The sequence below is a fragment of the Cornus florida genome, unplaced genomic scaffold (genome assembly GCF_030987335.1).
Source record: "Cornus florida cultivar Cherokee Brave unplaced genomic scaffold, ASM3098733v1 CherokeeBrave_3.0.0_Hap2_Chr11, whole genome shotgun sequence".
NCBI lineage: Eukaryota > Viridiplantae > Streptophyta > Magnoliopsida > Cornales > Cornaceae > Cornus > Cornus florida.
Window position 1 is genome coordinate 83,557,581 of NW_026775581.1, and position 13,234 is coordinate 83,570,814.

At 35.8% G+C, this 13,234-nt stretch overlaps 1 protein-coding gene across 1 annotated transcript; it reads right to left on the bottom strand.

Moving 5' to 3' along the window:
* Nucleotides 1–4,979: 4,979 nt before the first annotated feature.
* Nucleotides 4,980–12,030, bottom strand: LOC132282735 (uncharacterized). The gene is made up of 6 exons (XM_059784501.1): nt 11,587–12,030; nt 10,951–11,240; nt 10,637–10,729; nt 10,469–10,540; nt 10,067–10,183; nt 4,980–6,265 (listed from the first exon to the last, which is right to left on the bottom strand). The coding sequence occupies exons 1-6, from the start codon at nt 11,891–11,893 to the stop codon at nt 5,156–5,158; spliced, it is 1,989 nt and encodes a 662-aa protein (XP_059640484.1). The 5' UTR covers nt 11,894–12,030; the 3' UTR covers nt 4,980–5,155.
* Nucleotides 12,031–13,234: the final 1,204 nt, after the last annotated feature.

Below are 13,234 nucleotides of genomic sequence, written 5' to 3' on the forward strand. Positions count from 1 at the left end.
TATATACCAAGCCATCCAAAGACCAACACAATGAACCATAAACCATATAAGGCACATTATCTTATAACGGCTACCACAGAACTATGTCCGAAACAAAAACCACATAAAACACAAGAATTGTGAATTCAACACAACGCTTATACTTCACCATGACACAACTCACATATGTGAACACTATGATGCAAAATGATAATGATGCGCTAGAATCACCAATACAACATTCCGCACCTGCAATAAAACTATGCTGGAATCACCAAAATCTTATTCCGCACCTGTAATGATAATGCGCTGGAATCACCGGAATCTTATTCCGCACCAACAACAAATGAGTGCCCCTCCGCACCAACAACACATGAGTGCCCTTCCGCACCCTATGGATATCATCTGTCCATCAGTCACATAATGCATATATCATGAATGTCGTGCTACGCACCCAATGCATTCATGAACACAATGATAACCACAATGTACCCATGGCCAAAGTGGCATACACACCATGCCCCACGTATAACAAGTATAGTCTCAAATGCATCACAATGCAATAAAAATGTCTAAACTACCCAAGTAGATATTTAATCAAATACTCTAATAGTATATAAACACATACGCTCACAAATATCCGCAATGATACTAAATACACATAAATATGATTAGGCAAATATAAATCAACCAAATACCCGAAATTTACCCCTTCCCGTCATGCTTGACATTTCTAAAATCCAACGTAAGCCCAAGACACAAATAATAGCAATTCAATATCTTAAATAATGTAAACATGAACATATACCAAGTAAATAAATAGGCTCACATTATCATATAATAAATACGCATGCTTTGTGATCTTATAAATCCTAAAAGACCCAAAGAAAATGCAAGGTACGAATATAAGCCACTCCTACCTCAATTCGAGATGAAAATCTTAAATGACACCAAAACAAAACACTTCCGAATGCGACGAAACTTCAGGATTATAACGGGGACAACGAGGATAACGATAAGTCCTTTTGCGGCAACACCCAAATCCAAACTTGAGCTTGAAACAATGATCAAAACTAAAATCCAATTGGATAGAAATGAAGGCCTTGCCAAGGCCGACATAAAAGTCTTCAATGGTAAAGGGTGAATTAAAGGGGAAGAAGGCCAAAAGGAGGAGAAAATGAGAAGGAGAAAAGAAAAAGAAAAATGGCTGCCACAGTCGTGAGAGGGAGAGAGGAAATCTGATATTTTCTCTCTCCTCAAAAATATCTCCCGAACGGACCCTACGCGGCCCCGAAAAGTGAAAATCGTCAAAACACGCTCAAACAGAATAAAACCGTCAACAAAAAGTACTGATATGAAAAACAATGAACAACAAAAGTAATGGCATTGAAAAATGAGTCCCAAGCAGAAACATATGCCACGAGCAAGAACGGCGACTCCCAGGGTCAAAAACCCTAAAACGGGAGAAAATGTGCGAAATACATTTCTAAAAGTACGCGGCTCGACGAAATGTAAAAATGAATCACATACGAGGATCCTAACCCAAAACAAAACACTTGGCATTAACTTTTGTTAATTGCACAAAGGCCCTTCCACTAAAATATCTCAAAAGATATTCGCACAAATGCCCCAAAAAAAAAATATCTTCCAAAAGATACTTTCTTAGAAACCCCTGAAATAAAATATCTTCAAAAGATATTTTCAAAAAGACCCCCAAACAAATGAAAATGTCTTTAAACATAATCACACAATTACCCCAAATAAAAGAAGTGAAATAAAAATAAGGACAAAGCAAATATAAAATGAAAGAAGTGTCGGGAACTATTCCAGAACACTCAACTCAACTCGAATGGACAAAACCCGAACACAGAAAAATAAAAATAAAATAACAGAAAAAGAAAATTCACAAAAATGGGAAAAAGGAACTGGTCTCTACACTATAATCAAAGAAAAGCTCTCAATTTTTTTTAATTTTTTTATTAAACACTCTAAATCAAAGAAAGTACAATCATATACTATAATCAATTAAAGATGAGATCACACAAAAATATATATATACATATGTGTGTGTGTGTGTGTGTGTGTTTACGGTTTACCCAAATATATTCTAAAAGCAATTATGTATGATGTCGAACCACAAGATCCCTCTTTGTTTCGTTGTTAATTTTGGGTCTAGGTTCTTTATGAAATCATAATGGATCTCATTAATATAAGAATCAAAAGTTCGAGCTAACTCATCTACAACCATAATACGCTGTGATTGTAGGCTAGTAATAAAGTGACAATCTACGATGTAGTCTGATCTGCATTCTTTAATCTTGTCCCAGTTTTGCTCGGCTTCGGCAAGGTTTGCTTCAAGATTATCACTGGTCTTGTAGAAAACCATCCCAACTTTACGGGGTACGCTTGTACCAAACTTGGATTTCCCGGAATGTATGTACTCGTTGAAGCCTCGAGAATAATATTGCAAGTCTATGTAAGTGTTGATTGATAGTACTGCCATTTTCTCCAGCAATATCTGATGAGACAAAAATTTAGTAATGAAAGAGACTACAAGTTTACAAACACACTAACCTAGATATAAGGTTTATATAAACTTCCGAAGACTTAGATATGCATAGGAAAAGATAAATTTCATGCATAAGGCTTTTGGAAAGTAGTTTGTACCAAATAGGAAGTTTAGACAGAACAGGAAACTAAAATCATAAATGGTAAGGGAAGGTTTAACAGTTTAGAAAATTCTGTTTTGGAAACTTTGAAGAAACATACAACGTATGTATGGTGTCCTAAGTAGAAAACAACTTCTAATTCCATAGCCGATCTCGATCTTGATATAGTAACTTGAAAATTACAACTCGATCGGACTTATTTTGACACCGAAATTAGCCAATTACAAAAATTATGTCTCACACATTTCTCTAGCAATATCTGAGGGGACAAAAAATTCTAGGGTTTTAGTGATGAAAGAGACTACAAGTTTAAAAACGCCTAGTGTTTTGCAGTTTTGAAAACTATGCATATAGAAATCTAAAAATTAAACAGAAATACAAATTCCCAACACAAATTTTCTTCTAGTTTGGAGCCGAAAAAAAGGACATAGGGCAATTTGCTTGGTTTTAGGATGGTACATGCGGTTATTTGCCAAATTTATAGTTTATAGTTATTTGCAAAAGGGAGAAAAAAGTTTTTTTTTTTTTTTTTTTTTTTTTTTTTTTTGCATTGTGCATTTTCTCTGATTTCCCATGTTAATTATAATTAGTAAAATCACTTTTAAAAAACAAAAAAAAACAAATTAGAAAGTGCATACATAATTGTATAGCAATATGATACATCCCTTGCACCCAAAGGGCAATGTGCCGAGATACAAAATAGAGGTGCAAAGCAACCAAGGCAGAGGAGGTGCAATAGTCAGCCTTTGTAACAGCAGTTGTGTGAGTCTGATAATTTGACTGTTTCTCCTTTAAGTTGGATGGCAGCAAAATCTTCCTGATCCAAAAGGAAAGCCTTGAACTATATATAGTAGGAGCAGAGTTGGGTGGTGGATGGTTCATTCTCTCTTTTGCTGCAGTAGATTTGGAGGAATTGTTATGTCTTGGTCCAAGTTTTTTTTTCTTGGCTGTGGTGCCCTTTTTATTTTTTTTTTCATGGTGGATTTGGGATTTTCATGACCCTCTGGATTGGATTTGGCTCTGCCATTGTTCATTGAATAAAATCTTATAATCTTTCAAAATAAGCAATTGCTTCCAAAATCCAACGACCATTAATTGATCAACAACATTTTGGTTAAGCGGTTGAATTGTTGAGAGAGCATTAAACTTAACTTTAATACCCAGAGAATGAAAAGTGAAACCTAAAGCGAGTAATTTATATACAAGGCGACCTCGTGTTAGGTATTTCTATACACCAATCTTGATTACAAAACATTGACATAAATTTTTGTTGGGCTACTTACAACAAGTGTCATATCAAACAATTTACAGTTTGAAACAATTTACTGCCGACACAAAAGCATGATTTTTCCCAACTGAACCACTAAGGTAGGTGGCTGAGGTTTCTGAACAACTTCATTGCCAATCTGAATGCTCTCCATAGCCAAATATCAAAGCACACCAGACCGTTCAGAAGAATAATAGCCAAATATCAAAGCACACCAGATCGCTCAGAAGAATATATATTCTTCGTTCAGAAGAATAATAGCCAAATATCAAAGCACACCAGATCGTTCAGAAGAATATATATTCTTCTGAGGGAGTGCAAATCATACCATGTTACATGGGAAATCCAAAAAAGAAAAACACATTGTCAACGCTAAATATTTATTTTGTTCTTTTATTGTAAAAACAAAGTTTTCATGAAATATAGTGAACCATAATATAAACATTCCACTCAATTGAAGTAATAATATAATAAAATGAAATTATTGGAAACAGAAAATTAGGTTTATGTCCAACAAAAAGTGTCAAACACAAACCCCATGCCTAAATAATATGTGCATCCGACATAGAATAAGACATATTATTTTAATATCAAACCGACCTGGATCAAAAAAGTGAATCAAGTGGATAGTAACCTGGCAAGATAAATGCAAAACAAATCCTTAAAAAAAAAAGCTGCCAGTCTTTGACAAAAAAGTGGCTCCTGCAGGAATTGCTTATTCTGCATCAGCAGCTGCTTGTGGTAGGCATGTCCATGCATCGTCACAAAAAACGGCTCCAACCGCCTTTGAAAGACGTGAACGCAGCCTCGATGCCCAGCATTACAAGATATCCCATCTAGTTGTCTAATAATGAAATACTAGTTTATACAACTTCTGATCCTCCAACCTCATATTCAAGATTGCACAATCAATCTTCAGATTTCAAACTAGTTGACAGCCACAAAGTGTAGCATGCAATCAACTAATACCAGAAGGCTTTCAACAATAGATGATATACCATGACGTCCAACTAAAACTTCAATGCATACAAATGACAAACTACAACAGCGAAAAGAAAAACTCATACAGAAAAACAATAATAATCCATAATGAAGTTGAAAATTATTAAGCAATCACCAAGACTAGGTATCAGTTAATGCATCACATAAAGAGTCAAAAACCTATATAGAACTGATTAAAAGCATACATAAACAGTGATAAGCACCAACACATAAATTTCTTGACTTCACTAACCATACATTAACTTTGGGGCGAGGCCTTGGCAACACCACTAGGCTGGACAGTCTGAGAAGTTGGAGCATTTCCACTTGCGTTGGCATCGGTAGAATACACCGGAGGCTGGGAATAACCACCACCATAGGAGTGCCCATAACCTGGTTGACTCCCGGGCGGAGCACCGTAAGCTGGGGGGGCATACCCTGGTTGAGCAGTTGCAGTACCATAACTGGAGGGTGGAGCTCGCTGGGCACCAGATTCTTGTTGAGCATAGCCAGATTGAGCAGGTGGCTGGGCATGGGGATAACCAGGCTGCACAGGAGCAGGCTGGACATAGCTTCCTTGGGCACTTGGCGATTGCTGGGGCTGCGCGTAAGCTGACGGATTTGCTGGAGGTTTTTGAGCCTGAGGTGCTCCATAACTTGGGCCATATCCAGAAGTTGGTTGAGTCCCATAACCGGCCTGGGAAGTTGGGGGTACTCCATAACCTGGCTGAGCAGATCCTTGAGATGGATAAGTAGCAGGGTTAGGGCTAGGCTGCTGACCAGCACTGTATCCTTGTTGGCTAGCAGGTGCTTGGTTGGTATCCCCTGGAGCACCATATGAAGGTGTGTGCCCATCTGGTGTTGGATTGGTCGCATTACCATAACCAGGCGTAGAATTGTAACCTTGCTGCTGATCATACCCTGCCTGACCATAAGCAGGCTGTGGAGCAGTTGTTTGGTACCCACCATAACCATCCTGCGAATAAACTTGCCCTTGCTGGTTATAGCCAGAAGCTGGTTGCTGACCATAGCCATAACCAGTACTATCAGTGGTGGCAGGAGCACCAGTAGCCTGCTGTTGCTGAGTTTGTGTCTGGCTGTAGTAATCATAACCCCCTCCCTGAGAGGTCTGCTGGTTTGTTGGAGCAGTTGTCTGGTCCCAGCCAGCGGCATATCCACCAGAAGTTGGTTGAGGATAAGCACCGTAAGTTCCATACTGAGGTGACGGGCTGGGGTATGCTCCAGGCTGAACATAGCCATAACCAGGTTGCTGCATTGGAGGACCAGGAGGGGCCCAGCTTGTTGGAGGCCGTGCTTGGTAACCTTGCTGAGAATATCCTCCAGTCATTGATGGATTTCTAAGACGATTCTGCACAAAATTGTTATCTCAATGAACCAAGAAACCTGATACAATTCACAGTACAAAACACGTACAGAGAGAAGCAGACAGCATATAGTATACGAACTGGATAAAGCACATGTCTAGAATTATTTATTAAAGAGAAGGCCGCACATATATTGTAAATTACCACTAAACAAGAATATGCATTGCATATTTTTATTAAGAGGGTTTTAGGCGCCTACATACCGTACTGGTTGGTGGTACTATACTCCAGCAGAAGACCATCCTTTCCCTATTCGAAGTGAATGGGTACAAAAAAAAAATGCAAACACTATACAACTTGCATAAAAGAGAATGATTGAAACAACTGCCTTGAAAATGGTACAGGTATTGAAGTGAATCATCTCAACAATATATGTCTCACAAATCCAGTTGATGCACTGTATAATCTCAGAAGCATTGATGTATTACATAAAAAATACAAAGAAGTGGATGCTACCCTCAAGTATACATTCAGACCACTCACAATGTAACGCTTCGTATTTAAATAAATCAATTTTTTTTTTTTTTAATATTAAGCATGAAGGCATATTTGAGCAATCCAGAACATACATTAATTCTAATGAAAAGCTTACTGAACCATCTTCAGGATTTAGGAGAGGCCACTTCTCCCAACTTCCTAAAGAATCTGCATCTACTGAATTCAGTTCCCATGCAGCAAATGAAAACTTCAGTATTTTTAGACACTATCACTCACCAAGAGATAAGACTGACTAAGAAAATAAAATCCAACTAAAACATTAAAAATATACAAAAATATAAATATGAAAACTTCAGTATTCTAGACAATATCACTTAGCCACTGAGATAAGACTGACGAAGAATAAAAATATACAAAATGTAAATATGACCAAGTCATATCACCAACCAAATGAATAATTTCTCAGAAAGATCAAGTTTTTTCTCCAAAATATGTATTAAATTGAGACAACCATTGATGTCTTAGATTTCAAGAAATTCATAACTTGACTAAAAGAACGATAGAATTGAAGTGAGATAATACAAACAATCAAGAAACCCTAGAAGATGAGCTTTCACGGTATGAAGGGTGCTCTAAAATATTGTACCAAAACAAATTTCTTCTCCATATCTGACATCAGACTAAACCACAATAATATATACATATACATGTATGTATATGTACTGACACAGAAAAAATTACTTGAAAGTTCTAAAAGATATCACTTTGAGAAATTCCTGACAGATAAATGCAATCCTCGAATAACACTACAATTAAAGGTTAAATTGAGGCTCATGATCCAAACTGGCATAGAAATAATTACTTCAAAAAAGCTAAAAGATATCACTATGACAAATTCCCAACAGATATAAATAAAATCCTAGAATAACACTAGGTAAAAAGTTAAATTGAGGCTCATGATCCAAACTCATATAATCTCGTTCTTCAAATCTCCTTCAATAACAAGTCCCTGGCTTCTCTTCAAAATATCAGAATAACCATCATAAAATGAGATTTAGGTCCATACCAGAACAACGCTGATGGAACACCGAGACTATGGTGTTCCATGTTGGTGTCACCAATAATCCAATACCCACTAATCCTACAAATTTCCGAATAACAGTATCAGTAATGAGATACACAATTAACAAGCACATTTGAGGCTAGAACAAGCTACAATTCCCAAACTATTCACTTAAGCATTTTAACTATGAAAGGCTTTTTCAAACTGACTTGAATTACCTCAATTGAGAAGACTTAATACCTGCCTCACAAAACCAAATATCCAATAAATCAATATAGGGCTTAAGGAACAACTTATAAATCAATAATTATCGCCATTCATAAAACCTGAAAACTCAGACCAATCCTCAACTCCTATATCCACCATAAACCCCAGCCAATATGCAAAGAAGCAACCAAATAGATCTACCTTTGTGACAAGTATAATGGTCCTGCAGAACAGCCTCACATATGAAGACAATGATTCTGTATTCATTGCTGTAAGTAGATATATTGTAGGTGCAAATTATAGTGCTATCTAACATCCTAATTTGTAATTAGAAAAAGGCACGGTATCAAAAAAGTAACTTCCGAAGAAATAAGCACAGCAAATCCCAGATCTTCCATCTAGAGGTCATTTTGATACAAAGGGTTTTAATTCTGAACCACCCAAGCCCACCCAAGCCGTGAGTGTATGAAGATGCAAGCAGTATCTGCACTCTTTGAGATTATACAAGTTGAAAGCGATTTCAGGACTATAAACATATAACCAAAACATTTGCAAAATACATCGAGTAAGCACTTCAGGCGATAGAGATCCAAAAGCAAAGTCTCAATGGAGTTATGCAAAAATTCATTAGCATAAGAAATTATTTGTGACGATGGAGATCTGTGATAAGCTAGCAGAAGATCTCATCTGCTTCATTCCTGTGGCAGAGCAAGAGAAACGACTACAAATACACCAAAATATAGCTCTAGAAAACTCTAAAACTCTACAGATTACATAACACAGTAATTAAGTGAAACTAAATGATACGTTTAAACATCATTCAATAATAAGTTTAAACATCATTCAATGATAGACACAACTTCTATTAATTTATAAATCCCAGTCATTAAAATATAGAAAATTTAAAGAAGTCATTCATATATGGCAATCCGAACATTGGCACAATAATATTGATAAACTAGAAAGTAAACCAACCATACAGAAAATGAGAAAGTGGTGCAAGTGTGTGCATTAAATCAGGAAAAGCCGTCTATTTGGACTACTAGCGGTCACTTGCAGTAGATATCACAATACTGAACTGAAAATATATCAGGTACCCCAATATTCTATATACAAATTTATGAAATAAAAAAAGCAACAGCACAATCAACACAATGTAGAAACGTAATTGTTAAATGGCTTTTGATGTTCAAAATGGCTTTTGATGTTCAAACACTACTCATATATTATATAAAGAAAGCAAATAGGTTAATTTGAATGATCAAGTACCACACAAGAAAACAACATAAAAGCCATGTCCATCAAAGAAACAAAACTAAAGCAGGTTAATTTATATATATAGATATATATATATATATATAATTAAAACAGGTAAAATAAATACTAATATGCAAAAGAAAAAACAATGACCAAAAGCCTGCAACAAAAACCACCTGCAAAAAAAAACTAAAAAACTAATTCGAGATATATTACCTGTGCTAAGGCACAACATGAATAAATTTCCAAACAGAAAATTCCAAAGATGGCTTAAGAATTTTACAGACTCCTAAGGAAATCTGCTTGCATGCTTTGTGAGAACATCATGCAGCTATATTATTTTAAACAGTGTAAAAAATAGTTCTCTGTAAAAAAATTAAAATATAATAATAATAATAGCATAACCAATTGAGGAAGCACAACGTTTAAATAACAAATAAATCCTTTAGCAATTTCAGACACTGACAAATACTCTGAAACCAAATCCAAGTTTCCTCCTCAGTAAAATGGAATCTATCCTTGAATATTGAATCTTGTTATGGACAAATATTGAAATCTAGCCATGCACGATGCTAACTAAACCTATAAATCAAAGCAGGTGGAATGTGACACATGCTTTTTGAAACCATGACCAAGCTTCCTCTCCCTATAGACATTATAGAATTACAAAGATGGAAACTGGTCCTGCCTTTTGGGATCAAATCCATCTCATCTAATGATTCACTTGGTACAAAGTTTAGTTTGCCTAAGTTTAGAGAAGTGCAAGCAAAAGAAGTGATCAAAATCCGTGTTTGCAAGAATACACCACAATTGGACATACCTCACTGATTACTTCATTAACCAACTGTTTTGCAGATTCAATCTGTTCACTGGTACCATCTATCTGTACTATCCTTTCTGTTGATGTATCACCTGGGGGCAGATGCAAAGGTATCACCTGAACACAATGAGACAAAGTATAATTATACATTCTGACACAAAAACACACTCTCCAACTTATATGTCATAGTATTTGGCAAAAAACAAATCAAGAATAAACCTATGGAAGGCTTTTTATTGTTTTACAAGTGCAAAATAATGATGATGATGATGATAATAATGTAAAAAAAAAAAAAAAAAATTTAAGCCAAAAATTACCAAATAGGAGAAGAAACAATCAAATGTTAAAAATAAAAATAAAAAAATTGAAGCCATTCTGGAGGTATAAGATTAAATGATAGACCTGAATACGAGCTCCTGTGCTGGCTTGCATGTTTTTTATGGTCTCACCCCCTTTACCAATTACAAGACCAACCTGAAATTGGACACGTCAAAATCAAATCAGATCAAATACTGGAACACTTGATTAATGGAAAAATAGCTAATAACAATAATAACCTTTTTCTTGTACCTTGTTGTTTGGAATTTTCATTACAAATTGTTCACCTCCAGCTTGGTGTCCAGTTAACCTTCGAGAAACTGTGCCAGAACCCCCAGTTTCAGCCTGCCACAAAGATCAAACAAAATTAACAAGAAGAAAAGTTAAACCAGATCAAATTGCGCATTGTCGGATTGAATTTACATTAGTTTTGTTTATAGAGAGATAAACAATACACTCCAAAAGGCTAACAAGCGAAATCTAAAGTGTAATAAAAATAACAAAGTACTAGATTCAGTTATTACTAGATTAGATTCAGTTATTACAATACCAAACGAAAGCACTACCTCCGCAAGAGTTTCATTTATCAACTGCTCAGCCTTGGCTATTTGCTCCGGAGTACCCATGAGCTCAACCATTCTGGTTGGGGAATTAGGGTCTGCATCCATGTCTCTAGTGACTTGAATCCTAGCTCCGGACTGAAGCTGAAGATTCTTGATGGTCTCTCCACCTTTTCCGATAATTACACCCACCCTGCCATTCGGTATATCGATCTTTTTGCTTGTGCCTGGCTGACCATATGAAACGGGAATAGACGAAGGAGCCATATTCGAAAACATATGCTTCTGTCCTGAATCTGCATTCAATCAATTCAACATACCTAAGCACTACCAACTGATGCTAGATTCTAGACAACCAATGAACATGTAGATTACATCCACACGCAGCCAAAACTAAAATAAATCCAAACGATTTTAAGCAGTGAATCCAAACAAACAACAAGAGGCAATACAAACAACAAGAGGCAAATACACAATGAAGTCACTAATAAGTATAATGAACTCTCTAGTGATGAAAATTAATCAATTGAAATAATTAATAAGAACAAACGAAAAACAAACAAGAGCAATCAAGCTAATAGACATATACACAAAAATATACATGCATATAATATATATATATATATGAGCTAAAACCCTTACTGTCATTCGAATCGAAACCACCACCGCCATTCTCAACCCTAGGGCGTTTAGCTTCGACGTTGTTGAAGAGACGAGCGGCTATCTCCTGAGCACGCTGCTTCGCGATCTGGAAGTCATCGACCGGTGGGGGAACGCTGTTGTACGACGACGGCGCGTGACCCGAATCTGGTGACTGAGACGCGATTGGAGCAGAGAAGCCGGTGGCCCGCCGCGTGCCGGACGATGGAGGTGGCGGAGTTTGGTCACCGTACTTCCTCTTGTTGGTGGCTGAGTCCGGACCAGACGCGTACTGTACCTCATCCGCCATTGGTCTCTGCTTTTCTGCTTCGAATCTCTGTAAATCTAGAGAGAGAAAGAGAGGATTTCGAAAACCCTAGACAGAAAACGAAGGTACCCGGGAGAATGAGTATTGAGGCGCTTTTATGGAGAGACCTTGGACAAACGCATGAGAAGATCTTTTAGAGTTTGTATACCCAAAGAATGGTCTATCAGTTTTATAGACCCAAAAAAGTAATGGTATACTATATTTCTAATTTATAGTATCTACTATAGTTTTAGCAATATTGAATAAAAAATCTAAATATACTAGAGTAATTTAATTCAAGTTTTGAAGCAAAATTTTAGGCAATTTTAATTAATAAAACACATTGAAGAAAACACTTCTTTTAAAGAGTGTTAATTATCAATGCTTCATATAAGACAGTGATGGGCACACATAATTTTTTTCATATAGTAATATCCTAAAGTTAATTCATCATGTTTTTGTAAAAATAAAAATCATCATGTTTCAAATCAATAATATATATATATATATATATATATATATTGACAAGAAGTATATCCTCATTTGGTTGGAAGAATAGAAAAATAGATTGAAGTAAAATGAGAAAGGATTGTGAGACATCTTTAGGGAATGGATTGTGTATCTCTTATTTTTTATTTTGGTTGGAAGGAAGGAAAAGAGGGTTTTATATTTTTTTATTAATATATCCTAATTATATAGTAGTATATAAGCTTGTAAAAAAGTATATATTCCAAAGGCAAAAGAGCAAAAAAACACCCAGAACTATGGTGTTTGTTGCAAAATGACACCCTATATTATTTTTGGGTGCAATTCAACTCCTCAACTATGTAAATGTTGCATATTGCCCTCTTGTAATTCACCGGAGTGTAGTTTCCGGCAGTACGACTTAATTTTTATATTTAAGGACGAAAATGCCCTTTCACATGACCATTATACCTTCCATTGCTTATAAGACTCATTTGTTGTGAATTTCACTTTAAAGTTAATATTTTCTCTTCACTTCAAAGTTAATCTTTCTCCTTTTACACCTGGCTTTATTTTTGGATTTAATAATTGTGTGATAATTTAATGGAATATAATTGTGATTGCAATGTTAAATCTCCATCTCTCTAATTATGCATGTAATTGTGGTTGCAAATTAATTATTTTCCCAACTTTTCAATTTTCTGCTCCATTTCTTTTTTCCCAACTTAATACAATATATATTATCCGAAGTGAGGAAGAGAACTGAAAGTCAAAATGATATGGAGTAATATAGAAACTGATTTAGAAACTGGTGTGGACCACTGTATATATAGACAGAAGGGTATAAGGTTTGTTTGGATACAAGTGTCCTTTAAAGAG